Source organism: Synchiropus splendidus, chromosome 19 (assembly GCF_027744825.2).
Source record: "Synchiropus splendidus isolate RoL2022-P1 chromosome 19, RoL_Sspl_1.0, whole genome shotgun sequence".
Taxonomy (NCBI): Eukaryota; Metazoa; Chordata; class Actinopteri; order Syngnathiformes; family Callionymidae; genus Synchiropus; species Synchiropus splendidus.
The window spans coordinates 17,039,849-17,054,696 of NC_071352.1; the positions used below are offsets into that span (position 1 = coordinate 17,039,849).

A 14,848-nucleotide genomic window follows, 5' to 3' on the forward strand; every position below is an offset into this window, starting at 1 on the left:
ACACTGACCTCTCTCATACCACACGGCTCCAGAGAGAAGAGTCTGCAAAGTCGAGTGCAGAAACTAGTTTGAAATGGGCTGCTCCTGCAATAAGACGAACACAGCAGCAACTGAAATACGGTGTGACATTGAGGTCACACCTCGCTGTGATGAGAGCCTTTCATTCAGAAGTGGAGCACCCCAGGGCACTGTTGCACTTGTTTGTTTTGCCTGAGCAGAGATGATTTTGGGACAGCAGAATGCTTGCTACTCTGCTTGATCATTGAGCAACAATAGCAGAAGAACTCGCTCAGCACAGGGCTCAAATGAAAGTGGTCCCACTCACCAACGCTCTCTGATCCTGCAGAACAAAAACAAACCTTCAGCAGAGATTTGAACACACCAAAATTGTAATTCAGTATCTTTAATATCATAAGCTACAGTTGAACATTTCTACAGCAGATATTCTGTACGACAATTTTGAAAAAAGTATTACCGATAAGTTGAAACAAGAACGGTGTCTGACTCAGATATCAATAGAATAATTCTGTCCCCTTTAAATAACCATAGAAACATTTAATAGTCTGCACAAGTGAAATATAAATTAAAGCACCATTTCAAGAGAGAGGACACTCAAAATAAATAATTGGCCTTGTTGGGCGAGAGCACAGGGTGCTGTCGGTGAATATCAGCCAGAAAGGTAACAAGGAATGTTCACCTCAACAATCAACCGTTAACAAACCCGCCTGAGGTGGCGACAAATGCAGGTCAACTTGTGGTATAAACCAGCTCAACAGATTGTTCGAAAACGCCTTTAAAACTGGCCCAAACATAAAGTCATTTCCGCCACTCATCTGCGAGACAATTATGGTACTATTTAACATTCTTTCTTTTTGATTTGTACTACAGCCAGAAAACTACATCTCACGACCTCTGCAGAAAGTGCTTGTGGTGAGAGGAAGGATCCCTCTCAGTCATCTTTAGTTGGCCCGATGAAGCAACTGTGACTGAATATTCCAAAGCGATGTGTGCCCTCTAGTGGCTGAGGCAAACAAGCCAGAACCTAACAGAAAAGATTCCAAAGAGACCAAATAAAATGCAGTCCCAGCTGTAATCATCTGCCGATTTGTCGTGGCAGTTTGGTCCAAAGCGGGCACTTGCAATAAATCAGACACTTTTAAGTGACTGAAGCAGCAAACCTCATGCGACATTAGATGTGTATGAATTTCGTTTCAGTCAAACATGTCGGGAAATTCTAGCTTTCTCACTTGACATTGTTGATTTTCAAAAGCCTCCTTAAAAAACAAACAAAAAAAAAAAAAACAATTACGGTTTAACAGGAGCAGCAATAAAAGGCTGCAACTCACGTCACATTCTCACTCAGAAAAGCTGAATATTATATATTTATATATTTGAATACATATATTAGATATTACTGAACACTACATGCAGGGGCCTTTTGCCTCCACCAAGTCAGGCCCAACGACACACGGTATCGTACTCTGATCCCTCACGTACCAGCCGCCAGATGCATGCACACGCACGCGCACAGGTGAGGAAAAGATCAATCATATAAAAATTGAGGCGGCTGTCACCCCAGGTGATTTAAAAAGTCATACGAACATACCAAAAACAGAGGCACAAAGCTGCCTGAGGAAAAAACACTGGTACACATCAACGTGACCGACGTCTAAAAGTTCTACCTATGTTACCGATGAGGAGGGCCCAGTTCATCTGGGTCACAAATATAGGTAGTAATATACAGTATTATATTTAAAATGGTGTAATCTACAAATCCATTCTACTGTTTTTTATTCACAGTTGGCTAAAATGTTACAGAAAATTGTGAACAAGTCAAACCACCATGGTCGACCAGAATCTCCTAGAAAATGAGGTGCAGGGTTTCTGGGGACAATAAATTAGAGCAAAGACGAGAGACAGTTATCAGTCGGAGTACTGGAGATCCAAGTCCACCATGTTATCTGTGACCACTAGCCTCACCCGGCGGGGTTTTGTGGACCCCATGGAGTGAGAAGATGTAACAGGTCCGTAGTGGGGAAGATTTTGGTGCTCCCCAGTTTGAAACTGCTGTTGCTGCATGTCTTTCCTGCAGTGTTCATCTGGACCTTTATGCCCAGAGAATCCCCCCAAAGAAAAGGAAGGAGGGTTAGACAGCTGCGGTCCACATGGTTCCAGGACAAGCCGACCTTGGGTGCCTGATGGCTCCATCAGGCAGTGGTAGGTGTAATTTGTCGAGCCAAGGCCCGGGTAACCGTCAGGGCCATCCCTGAGGCCGAGGGTCAGCGAATGATCCCCGCTGAAGTTGAGTACATAAGGAGGCCCTTGATAACCATACGAAAAAGAAGCCTGGGAGTTTGACTGACTTTTATTCGCTGGTGTTGGTGTTCCAGGAGGAGTAGTGCGGCCCGCTTGGGCGCCGTGGTGTTGAGGCATTGGCGAAAGGCTGGAGCCAAAACTGAAGTCAAAAGGATCTTGCTGAGTGTAAAATTGCTGGTGCTTGTCTTGGATGAGATGGGAGGGTTTGTCCTGCTTACAATTCTTGTCCTGTTGTGGCAAATAACTCTCCGGGACTTTGCTCGGGAAAAAGAAGGGTCTTGGCAATGCTGCAAAGTTTTTATAAACGTTCTCGCCACCATCGTGTTTTTCAGATGGCATCTTTTTACTGAAGGACTGTGTAAATGAAGAGTCTGATTTGCCGGTGTGGGACTGAAGGGTGGATCGTGAGACACCGACATCAGACCCATGATAGATGACATCCTTTCCAAAGCTTTGATGCGGAATGTGGCCTTTGTGAAGACGCTCCCCACCAGCAGCAAGTCTCTGACTGGCCTTGTCTCCACCGTCTGGTCTTGGACTGAATGTCTTGGAGCAGAGAGGGCTGCCAGTGGATTCCTTACATGGGCCACTGTAAAGGTTCTGGGTCTGGTTCCCCCCTTGAAACTTTAACACCCGGTGAATGACTGACGAGGGCTTCTCAGAGAAGTTCAGAGGACTATCGGGGGGGTTGGGACTTTTTAAAGTGAACAGTTGAGGCGCAAGAAACTTGTTTGTCAGATGAGATGGTGGAGCCAACCTGGCAGAGGGAGACTGGGAGACTCCTCGGAGCGTATTCGGTTGAGTGCTAGAAAAAATGTTGGATTTGGTCGGAACGCTCACGCGATGGAAAGGCCCGATTGATTTAAGGCTGGACTGGGATTTCGACTGGCTGCTGCTTGCTTTGGCATTCATTGAGGTTGGTGTTTGTTGCGATGTAACAGAAGAGGATCCGGTGCCAAACATTCGAGGCCTGTTGAAGATGGGCGGGGGTTGACACTTGATGTCCTCTTTGCTCAATCGTGCTCCAGCACTTTTATTTACAATCCTATCTTTCATTGCTAACTCAGAGCTAGAGAAACCAGAGAAAGTAAAACTTGAGATGGGAGCTAGTCTCTCCTTTTGGGCATCCTTTAAATCACAGTCAATGGGAACAGAGCCCGCTTTTGAAGGGACAAGACCAGGAAAGAACTGTAGATCTTCACTGGTGAAATTATTTCCTGGACTTGGTGGGCCCAGGTATGGAGTTTCTGAACTCCAGGTGTCAGACGGGCTGTGAGAAAGGGGGCTGCTAAATGGGTCTGTTGGTGGCTCCAGAGAGCAAAGATCAGACGGAGAGGAAGGGAGTATATTCTGGGGTTGGTCGTAACCCTCAAAGTTAAGACACTGAAAGTCCAGAATATCATCGCAAACATTAGGGAAGGAGGGCTCAGTGGCCAGCATGTTCTCCGGTGCAAATGGAGGGGACTTGGATGGAGGCTGATTGACTGAACAGGAGGCATGGATGGAGGACGCGGACTTTTCAAAAGTCTGCGATGAACACAAGCCCTCAGACAGCCGAGAGAGACTGTTGTCAATCTGCTGAAGACTATGACTGAGACAAGTGGGTGTTTCTACCAGTCCACTTTTGTTTGGTCGCTCCATTTTGTGCCGCACTCTCCTTCCTGCATGGTTCATCTCCAGTCTTTCAGTGATGACACTTGTGGCAGCGTTGATCGCCTCAGTCCTGTTGTCAGTCAGAGGGGATGACAGGGACAGTGGAGACAGGGACAGAGACATCTGAAGTGGCCCTGGTTTTTGCAGGGCCAGGTTGCAGCTCGGTCTGTGAGGCGTCTCATCTTTGAGTTTGTTGACATCTAGAAGCCCTTTCTTCAAGAGCGTCTGACCTTTGAATTCATTCTTTATGTTGGCCTCTGGTTTGAATTGAGGAGAGGTTGGCTCGTCATCGTGGCTGCCCACCTCCCAAATATCTTGCACTTTTCTCCGTAATTTGAGAACAGGCAAAGTAAGGCCACTGCAATCAAATTCAGACGACAGTTTGTGTTGTGGACCACTTTCAAAGGTGCAGCTGCTTCTGAAAGGACCAGCTTCGACTTTTGTTTCTCTTCTTATCACTGATACAGCCTCACCACTAGAGCTGTCGCTTTTCTGGCCTTCCCCACTGCTACCCAAATGTATGTGTTCCGTTGATCTGGGAATATCTGCCACAAGCGGGACCGTATTGTTTTCTTCAACAGGACCTTTATGTCTTTTCTTTAAGCGCAACCTTTTTTTGGACTTGCGACTGGCCTGAACATGTGCCTGAGCTTCCTGCATCTCCTTATTTAAAATGGACACAGAGTCCATGATGGCTTTGAATGGATCACAACTGAAACCGTCCACCCTTTCAGCTTTAAATGCCACTGTGTCGATTCCAGGGCACTGCAACTCCCAAACTTTCCCTCTTCTTCTTTTGAATCGAATCCTAAAATCGAGATCGGGCTTTGACGGCTCTGAATGTATTTCTTGCTGGCAGGATTCCTCCTCACTTTTTAAGGATATTATTTCAATTGTATTCGAATGGTGTTGATGGGGAGCTATTGTTTCCTTCTCTTGGCTCACGAATGGCACAGAACTTCCCATTTGATCCTCATCTGACCCCTCCATTTTACATTTTCTCACTTTCCTCATCAAATGGCTTCGCTGTTCTTCAGTACTTCTAGGCCGAAGAACCCGCTTAAACGCAGTCTGCCGGATACTCCTCTTGGAGTTCAGCTTCTGAGTCTCTGATCTGGAAACCCTTCCTCTTTCGTCTTTTTTGGAGCTGCTATTCTCCTCTGAACACAACTTGGGCTTTTGTCTAGTTTCTCTTAAGTTCAGTGGGTTTATAACTCGGTCTAACAAAGCATTCTGATTGACTTCAGAGTCCACAGAACTGTGAAATGCACGTTTCTTCAGAGGTATGTTGGACTGGAAATGTGACTGGGGAGGGCACTGAGTTTTGCCAGAAATCTGCGACTTCAGAGGTAGATTATTTGGACAGGTGGCTGGCGCTCCTTCACGTCTCGGATTTGACAGTATCCGACTTTCAAAAGTCTCTGTCTTGATTGTAACTGGACTCTCTTTGCACAAGCTTCCTCTTGTACTTTTCTTCTCCTGAGCCTTCACTTTTGCCGCCCTGTGCTGCATCCTTCGTCTTTTTATAAACCTTTTCTGTGCCATGCGCCGACTTCGCCCACACCTAATTTTACTTCTGTGCATTTCCTGTGCTTGTGGTTGTCCAGGAGACGAGGTAGACATCTCTCCCTGTAACATTTTATCAATGAGAGGTTTGTTGAATTTAAAGATATCCAATACTAGAACCTTTGCTGGCTTAATGACAATGTCGTCTGCAGGCAGATAGGCTGGCAGTCTCTTGAGACTTGTACTAAATTGCTCTTGAGGTTTAACAACAACAACACCCTGCTCCTGTTCTTTCATTTGCACATCTGCCTGTTTTTTGCCAGACAAAACAACTTCACATTCAACGGCTCTCTGGGACTTTTTAATATTACATTCTGTACTGGATGCAGAGTTTCTTTTCTCACTTTTGTCCGTTATATCAGCTTTCTGGTCTTTTTGTGCACATGCCAATTCTATTCCCAATGCAATTTGCGTTTGGCTAACCTCATCTTTTCTTTCACAATGTGATGAATCAGCCACACGCTCACTTGCTGGGTGCTTCCTTACCTTTCCTTTAGTGGCATGCGGAGTCAACTCCCTCACCTCCCTCTTCCTTTCAGTTGTCTCTGAGGCTGCTACTTGAATGTGTTGAGAACCAGGGCACCTTTTCTCTGCCTGCAATGTTGGGACAAGCGGCCTGAGTCCCTGGATCTGCCTCATCTTTCCTCTCAGCTCAGCCCTCTCCGCAATGTCCTCTACAGTTTTCTCGGCACGAACCTTTGGCAGGACTGATAGTCTGGACAGATTGACAGTAACATATTGCTTTAGAGCGATCAGCGGATTGTCGGGCGCTTTTTTCAATCCCTCCACCAAAACCTGCGAATTTCGTGAATTCTTGTTGATGTCAGTTTTTGGCGTAATTTCAGACTTTGTGTCGTCAGTTTCACTCTTCTGTGTTTTCCCTCCTCTTATTCCACGGCCAGTTTTATCTCCACAGTTAATGGCGGCTGAGGCACGTGCTGCGTCACCAGAGTCCATCGTAGCGCAGCTCCTTGTCCTCGACGATCCACACAAGGTCAGTGGATCCAAAACTTTGATTGCCTCTGTGTTTGGGCATGTCACCTCTGGTGTAGGCTTTTGCAGTGCTGCCACAGTGTTCAAGTTGGAAGCCACAGCCTTTTTATCGGCACCGTTACATTCAACAGTCAATTTCTTATCTTTCAGATATTCTTCCTCCAGCTGGAGCAGCAAGGCTCGCTCTTTGCTTTTTGGATCCTTGCAGCTAAGCAGGAACTCCACTGAGTGGCGGCGTACGCTGACTCTGAGGTCCTTCATGTCAACACGGGGAGCTGGGGGAATCGCCTGCTGCCGTTTGTCCACGCAAACGTTCCAAGAGTGCTTTCCAGAGAGCCGTTGTTTCTCCAGTCTCCACCTCTTCGTTTGATGAAGTTTCCGGTTCTTCAAGGCGTTTCTCCTCATCTGCTGGGTGAAGGAGTTCCTGGAGGGGATGGCTGAGAGGAAAAACGAAGATAGTTTCAGATAGATAGTTTTATTTACGGTGAAATGGAAGGATCTTTCCGAATAGAAGCCTGAACACGAACATTTGGATACATTTTTTGATGCTGCGTCACAGCAATCAGTCAATGACAGAAAGGGGTTGAAAGTCATGCCATAAAAATAAAGCATGGATCATAAAATTTAATGACAAACAGCAATAACGTTGATGAAACAAAACAGATATAAAGACAGATTTGACAGATCTGATCAGATCTGGATTTTGAATTTACTCCCATTATAACTGTAGAGAACTAAAAGGAGCTTCATGAGCAAGTTAGAACTGTCTTGATGGTGCACCAATGTGCAGTGAAGGCCAGCATGACCATGGAAGCTCAGGGCGAAGCGCAAACAGACCTGAGTGTAAGCCAGGCTTGGATGAGAAGTGTCCCTTCTCCCTGTGTTGACGGAGGTATCGCTCTCGCAAGCGGTACTTTTGCCCCACAGGGTCCTTGGCCTCCTCGCTGTCAGGTTTCTTCCCTCTGTGCCTGAAGTGACCTTCTCCTTTCCTGCAAACACAAAATCCGCTAACCTCAAGACCAAGTCATGTTTGAGAGACAAACCATGACTGACTTACTTCTCACAGGTACAGCATTCACACATTTCATTGCCCTCCCCAAAAAAGCTGGCACCATAATAACATGTGATCTCCTCCCCAGGCGCGATGGGACGAATCACCTCCACACAGGCGCCATTCTTCTCACCGGGGACAAACTGGGTGCAAGAAGAAGGACGTCAGTAGACAGACAAAGGCTGGTGAACCCGAGGGAGCTGTGTCTCTGTTTACCTTGCAGTTTGGTTTGCAGTCTTCAGCCAGGAGTTAATGAAAGACAAAAAAAAAAGAAACAGTTTACTTCTATGAATTTTGTATTCTACAACAACGCAGACACAGATTTCACATGGCAATCAGCTCAGGGGAACAACAGTTTGACTCCCGTAATGAATACAGTCTACTTAAAAAAACGCAGCATTGATTTACAGTTGTGTCACAATTAATTTGCTTTTTAAACAGCGGCTCGTATTTCTCTGCATTTAATCATCGGCAAACAAAAGCATGTCCTGGAGAGACGAGAGATTACTTTTCATGAGCATGTACCAGTGAAACACAATCACAGCTGCGTACAAAGACACATTATTTATATTGCTGCTATTTTCGGCACCAAGTTTATTTTAGGTTTCTTTTATTTGTTGCGCTTGCAGGATTAAGTTTGAAAAGAGAAAAGGAGACGAGGGAGACAAAGTGGTGAATGATGAAAGACAGAGGAGTGAAAAGCGCGGAGCAAAGACATTAAAATGTGCGTATTTTAAATACCACAATTGGCAGGATTTGTGTGATGTCTTGGGTGGGTCCTATCGATGTTTGGGACAAATCTGTGTTTTACCAGAAGAAAGTGACGCTCACTTAATGGTATTTGAGGATTTAAAATCGAAGTGTGAGAGACATGAGTGACAGGAGCCACTTGGCATCATTTCACACCTTAATGTTGGCCATGCTTAACGTTCTGAGCATTTTAGGTTTACAAGTATATATAAGGAAATATTCATATAGTGTGATGAAAGTTTAAGGCTCCTTGTGACTCTGCAAACAAACTCATCACGTTCACATTGTAAAAACACAGCTGTAATGAATAGAGGAGTCTGTTGTTACAGAAACATATTTTAGACTGTGTAACTGAGGCACTTGGCAGAAAGATCAAGTTCACTGTACACACGAAATCCATTTTCTATTTTGCATCAACAAGCCGTGACTCATCTTGTCAAGATAAAAAAAAGCCTCATCACTCATGCATAGAGCTTATCAAGATAAAAGCCAGAGCTCACTAAAACTCCTGCCAAATTCTGTCAGCCTCATTGGCTGACAAGATGGGAGAACTTTTGGAAACTTGCATCACAGGGGCCGCTGCAAATGTTTTCATTTCAAATAAACCATTCGAGCCACTGACTAGACAAAACTAATGGTTCGTAGCAGCCTCAAATCAGATTATATTGTATGACGCACACCGAGCACTTCGCCTAGTCCACTTGAGGGCAGCAGACGATCAGTAGTAGTACATTCATCAACATTCAGCTGCTAACAGATCAATACCAATAGTTTAAGTGACTGCTCTTTACAGGTCATTGCCAATGGAGCTCACTTTCCTCAAGTCACAACAAGGAGCATGGAGATAATCAGTCTTATAGTTTGTTTCATCCCACATGAGACAGTCTTTCTCTCACTCTGCAGCAGTGAAGCCAACATTGCAACAGATGAAATGAGGCAAATGTTATAACAGTTCTTAACAAATTCAGAAATTCACCCTCAGGTCGACAAATTCTTTCCATCTCTCCATCAGACGATATGTCAACGCTGAGCCCTCAAAACCCATCATCACACAACTGATTGACAGGAAACATTCAGTCTCCATCGATAAGTTTTTTTTCTTCAGAGAAGTTAGCAGAACAATGATGCGATACCGGAGTTTCAAATCAGACAAAGGGCTGCATGAGCTGAGGCCAACATGAACACAAGCAGGAAGTTGCTGATCAAGAGCCAGAAAACTGTCATGACACAAAGCAGGCTAATAATTAAGGCAGCAGCCACGAGATGTCAAATGGAGCACAATAATAACAACAACGTCCTTGTGTTTATTCTATTTTCCAATCACCTGACTTGAACTTGATCTAATCAGCATTCAGGAGCAGCAGTTTCTCTGTCTCTGTTGACAACAGTTTCCACGGTTACAGGTGTTTCCCATTCCCATCTGTCAGGGCTTTTACTGTAAATGGCGGCGTTTTGTTTGCCCCTCACACGCAGATGTGACGCACAATGCATATTAAACTGCTCACTAGCTTAACCACAAACGTCTCTCAGCAGTTCATTGTTCCAAAAACCTCGCTTCACATAGGTCCAGTAAATTTGAGATGAAGATGGTTACAGGAAGGAGAGAAAGGTGTGTCTGAACCATCTGCAGAGAATACAGTGAGGAATTCTGGGACCGGTTTGGCATGACAATTTTGCAAGTGTGTCCAGGTGAAAATTTTGAGTGGAACTCAAGAGTGTAATCCTACAACATTCATGAATGCTGAAGAAGAATCAGCATCCTGATTCTGAGGTTACGGTCCATCCAGAGCAGAACCTCCCGTCACAGGAACAGCTTCTTCCCCTCGGCCGTCAGACTGTTGAATTCCTGAACAGCCTTGTTGTTATTTTAGTTTATTTTAGTTTATTATTTCTTTCTTTTTTGACTGCACGTTATTCCAAAACACTTTCCTCGTTAGTGGGCTCCCCACTGACCATGGCAATAAATTTGATTCTGATTCTGATTCTGATCCTGTTGAAGAAATGAACTGATGAGAGAGTGATCTTCCGTCCTCCATTGATGAACTGACACCAAACCGAAAACACAAATACAAAATTAGCTCTTGATGAATCCCAGTCACTCAAGAAGGCAATGCTTTCGTAGACATCCTAGGAAGAAGTACTTGAGTATAATAGAATTTATACACACACTAACTAACTCCTGTCTTATTTCAAATATTGCCCCATTGTTTTTTGGCTCAATAATCCAAGCCCCTTATGAAGAACCAGAGAGGATATATTCATCTTTCATCTGTGGAAATTAGTGAAAGAGTGTGGTAAATACGACATACTTCGAAACATAGGAGAGAGAGGCACAACAGTAGGCACCTTTTCAATTCAAAGAATTTCACGACCAAGTATCTGGTGAACCGCAGCAAGCAGAACAAAGCAGACAAAGCAATCTACAAAAACACCTTGCCATCGTGAAAAACCTGGTTGACATTTTTTCCCCAACAATGTGTCAAACGATAGTTCTTTAACCTCCACCACGGAATTCAACTATCGAACAATGACACTGCAGCGATAATGGCAAACAATGAGTCACAACGACCAACAGACTCACCGTGGTTTATGAAAGCTGCGGGGCCGAGCCAGAGCTGTGCACAGCGCTTGCGTGTGGAGTACATGACGCTGAAGTCGTTGACTCCCGCCTGCAGCACGGCGCTGTCAGCGGGACTCAGCTCTGCCACACAGCCCAGCAGTACCTCCACCCGCTCCCCGGCGAACCTGCGGCGCAACGGGTCAAATGTCTCAAACGCACAGATCCGGCTGACCGCTGTCGACAAACAGTGTGGTTTGAGTGAGTCATCACCAGTGTCTGGTGGAGGTTATCTTTGCTCCATTGGTCTCAGAGGAGTATCTGTCGCACGACTCAATCTTGACTCCACTCTCAAGCAGGAAGGCGTTGAGGTATCGATACACCTGCAAACACGGATCATCTTTGAGTTCATCAATCACCATCATTTTATCCAGAAATCCCACCAAGAACAGATGACTCCTCCAGCTTTTACAAGCAAATGTATTATTAAATTAATTAAACACAGAGTAAAACAGTTATTTCAGAGTAGCTCTTTCTCGTCTACATTCTCAAAGTGTTGCAGACTCTGGGGAGTAACAATGTCCCAGTTAAAAGGTAGGTCCCGAATTACAGAACAGTCTACCGGATGGCTATTGCAAGGATGCAACAGTCGCAGCTCCCCTTCCTTGAGCGCTTGAGCTCAGCTTCCAACGAATAAAAATTTGATTCTGATTATGAAGAAAATAAAAAAACAGGAGATTTAAGACTTGGCGGTTCCTTAAAGTTACAAATGAATATACGAATGGCTACAAGCTGTAGCGCCTTGTTCTTCCTGGCAAGTCTGCTTATATCAGATGATTCTTTTTGATGACAAAAAAAGAATTCACCCAAATCCAATAAAACCTCTTATTTTTTACTGAGCTGAATGTTTTCTGGTGCAACACACAAAACGTTCACTTTTCCCATAATCTGAGATTACATTGCACTGTTTAACCTTGACCTCTGCTTGTGACGAGAACACGTCACTGGAGACCATGTTTAGTGGTCTAAACCTACATGTTGTCTCAGGAGCTCCTGCCGGTGGGTTCCCAGCGAGTTGAAATATTCACTGGCCAGCTCACCAACCATCAGCGCCTCGAACGTCGCGCTGAAGTCGTGGGTCCGCTGGAAACGCAGGAGCGTCTCCTTGAGATTCCCCCAGCGGCGGACCTCTGGAGGTGTGCTGTGATGGGAGAACAAGATAAGGGCAAATGTGAAAAGAGCAGAAATACACAGAAGACAAGGTCTGAACAGGTTACTACATTAAGGTGTGTCTGGGAGAAATTATTTGGCTTTTGAAAGTTGTGCAGCGAGTGAGGAATGAACAGGTGGATCAGAGATCATTCATTCAGATCATCAAATATTGTAAACTTGACCTATGGATCTTTATTCACAAATGAGGAAGATATCTTATTTTGAAAATTATTTGTGTTTGGTCAAAATTTCAAAATGTGTCCTCCATGACAGATTGTGGCAAGCAGGAGTTCTTGGCGCCCTTGAGGACAAGGCTATAGAGCACATTTATGGTCAATGATATGACTGTTTCATGTCAACAAAGCAAGCATGTGATAGGTTGTGCAAGACGGTTGATCAATACAAGAACACACGTCAGCTAAATAGCACAGACAAGATGTAACTGTAAATGATAGGTACCTGATGTTCATTTTATGGGTGCTGAACCCCAAAAGAGGGTCCAGCACCAGACTGGTGGCCAGGTCATCCGTCTCACACAGCTCCCTCACACTCATTCTAGTGCATCCGTCCATGTCCTCCCACCATCAGCATGCTACAAGGGGAGAAAACGAAAGAAACTAATGAGAACGAAATGCCAAAACAACTGGCAAAATACTTGTATATTGATATGCTTAGTCTAGTCTATACACAACTACATTACACAACTATAAGTGACCATAAGTAGTCAAAGTTAAGTGTTAACACAAAGGAGTATCCATGGAAACATAAAAAAAATATAGAACCATTCAGCAACACAGTTTACCTCCAAATTCAAAAGCATGTATGTGGTTATAGCTCTTAAAAACGAATAGCTTTGCAATTACACATACTTGACCGTGAGTTAGGTGCTAATAAATGCACTCTCATGGGCGAAAAAAAACAAGTGGATAAATGCAAGCTGTAGAGCCAAGAACGCAGTGAGACGAAAAGATTAGATGCATCCTAATACTCTTGCAATCAAAACCCTGCAGGTTGTATGGATCAGTACAGCAGAGCAGCGTGTCACGGCGCGTACATAACCGAACTTGAGGCATGAACGAGGACACAAACAAACGCCAACAGCTGACCCAAACGCTCGCAGGCAAACAAACAGACCTATTGATTGACACGCGCATACACTGTAACACATGCACACACGTGAGTATGACAGACAGCAGTAATGCACGGGAATTTGGACTCGACAGTAACACACTCTTCTGGGAAAATAGTGCACGTTTGCCATGTACGTATCTCGAGCACTTGTGAGCGACATGTCAGCCGTCACGTCCCCCTGAACTCGACCGTTATTTTCAACCGCTTGATCACCGTGGGCATTCTACATAAAGGTTTGTAATGGTTATCTTAACTGTAGAATAGGTGTCAATTTGTTTGCATGACAGAATAATTAAATCAAGCTTGCATCGAGTACTTGCATCTCGGATCATTGGCGCAGCGCGTAACTTGTCATGCAAAATAAAGTCAGTCGTAGTTCGGTGGGGGGGCAAACATGTTGGATGTCTAACTGTTTTAACCCGTTTTCAATACGATTTCAACTTGCACGTTACATATCTTAATAGCTTAGCATGTTAGCCCTCAGCATCCAGTTAGCGATGAAGCCCCGTCGTGGAGGGCCGATTTGTGGAAGCCAAGCGGAAATGCATAAAACGTATGGGCGGACATGTCACCGAGACTTACCTGGGAGGATTTAGTAGTCAACGAAAGTATCGTCGGGTGGACAAACAAGCTGGCTCGCTCGCTCGGGAGGCTAGCCTAGCAACACATCCCGCGAGCCCTTCCACGACCAGCGCTGCAGAAAAAAAAAACCTGTTTCCAAGCCCTTTCCTGAGCGAGTCGACGTCGCGGCGAATGCAGGCTCTCTCGCAGTCACCATTGGTGGGCTGAGAGTCAAAAGAGCTGGACTGAGACGCGGGACATTGATGATATTGAGCAATATCAGTTGCAGCTCTGCGGAGCCTCCGCTGATAGCAAAAGTTGATGAGCGACGTCCAGCGCAACCGAACACGCTTGGACACGCCCACCAGCACCGCTATTCGCTGCTGTCAAGGTCAATCTGACAAATGAAAAGTAGGCTATAGTTGATCGCCCTGTGATTGGTCATGTGCAAAGTGGGCGGAGGCAGCCAGTGTGTTGACGTTAAAGCTGCTGTTCAGCGGCAGACGAGCAGTATACAAATTCCAGATCTCCCGCCTGCTGCGACAGTGCACCACTGGACGCCTGCGACTCGTCAAGACTCGGAGTTATGACGACAAAATAAAGACGTATCGAAACGCTTCCGTGTTCCGAGTATTCTGGCTGTCGCATCGGAAACGCCCATTATTCTCCATATATAGTAGCAAGACATCAGCAGGGCTGCTACACAAAAATAGGTGGGAAAAATGTGTTTCCTCGGGGGTGAGTTTTTAATTCCAGGATATGCTTTCTTGAGGGCATTTCCTCATGGCGTCCTCGGCCTACCATGGCCGTCCCAAGAGCACGCCTGTCCTCCATCAACTTCATTGCTCGACGTCACATCATCACTACATCTGCCCTCAAAAAACTCGCTGTGGGAAAATTTAAGAAAAACGTGTTTGATTAAAAAAAAAAAGATGAAGTTCCTGCAAAAACATTGCGTTACAGAATGCAATACAAATGTCCGTCCTAAGATAATATTGGATAAAAATCTGTCGGAAACCAAGATATGCAAGCTGTCACTCCAGTACCGGAATCGTCCC

At 45.1% G+C, this 14,848-nt stretch overlaps 2 protein-coding genes across 5 annotated transcripts in view; both read right to left on the bottom strand.

The window, feature by feature from the left end:
• Positions 1–140, bottom strand: part of shank1 (SH3 and multiple ankyrin repeat domains 1) — a 50,504-nt gene extending 50,364 nt beyond the window's left edge. The window contains exon 1 of the mRNA XM_053850916.1: positions 9–140. The gene's annotated coding sequence lies outside the window, so the exon portion shown is untranslated. The remainder of the gene's footprint in view (positions 1–8) is intronic.
• Positions 49–14,821, bottom strand: kmt5c (lysine methyltransferase 5C). 4 transcript variants are annotated; one of them, XM_053850931.1, is made up of 11 exons: positions 13,812–14,821; positions 12,558–12,690; positions 11,922–12,087; positions 11,160–11,269; positions 10,911–11,074; positions 7,796–7,815; positions 7,586–7,722; positions 7,366–7,517; positions 6,022–6,965; positions 326–340; positions 49–84 (listed from the first exon to the last, which is right to left on the bottom strand). In XM_053850931.1, the coding sequence occupies exons 2-11, from the start codon at positions 12,668–12,670 to the stop codon at positions 64–66; spliced, it is 1,842 nt and encodes a 613-aa protein (XP_053706906.1). In that variant the 5' UTR covers positions 12,671–12,690; positions 13,812–14,821; the 3' UTR covers positions 49–63. The 4 variants fall into 4 exon arrangements, with proteins under 4 accessions (XP_053706906.1, XP_053706905.1, XP_053706904.1 ...); XM_053850930.1 differs by lacking the exon at positions 49–84 and having other exon boundaries at positions 287–340; XM_053850929.1 differs by lacking the exons at positions 49–84; positions 326–340 and adding an exon at positions 382–5,598.
• Positions 14,822–14,848: the final 27 nt, after the last annotated feature.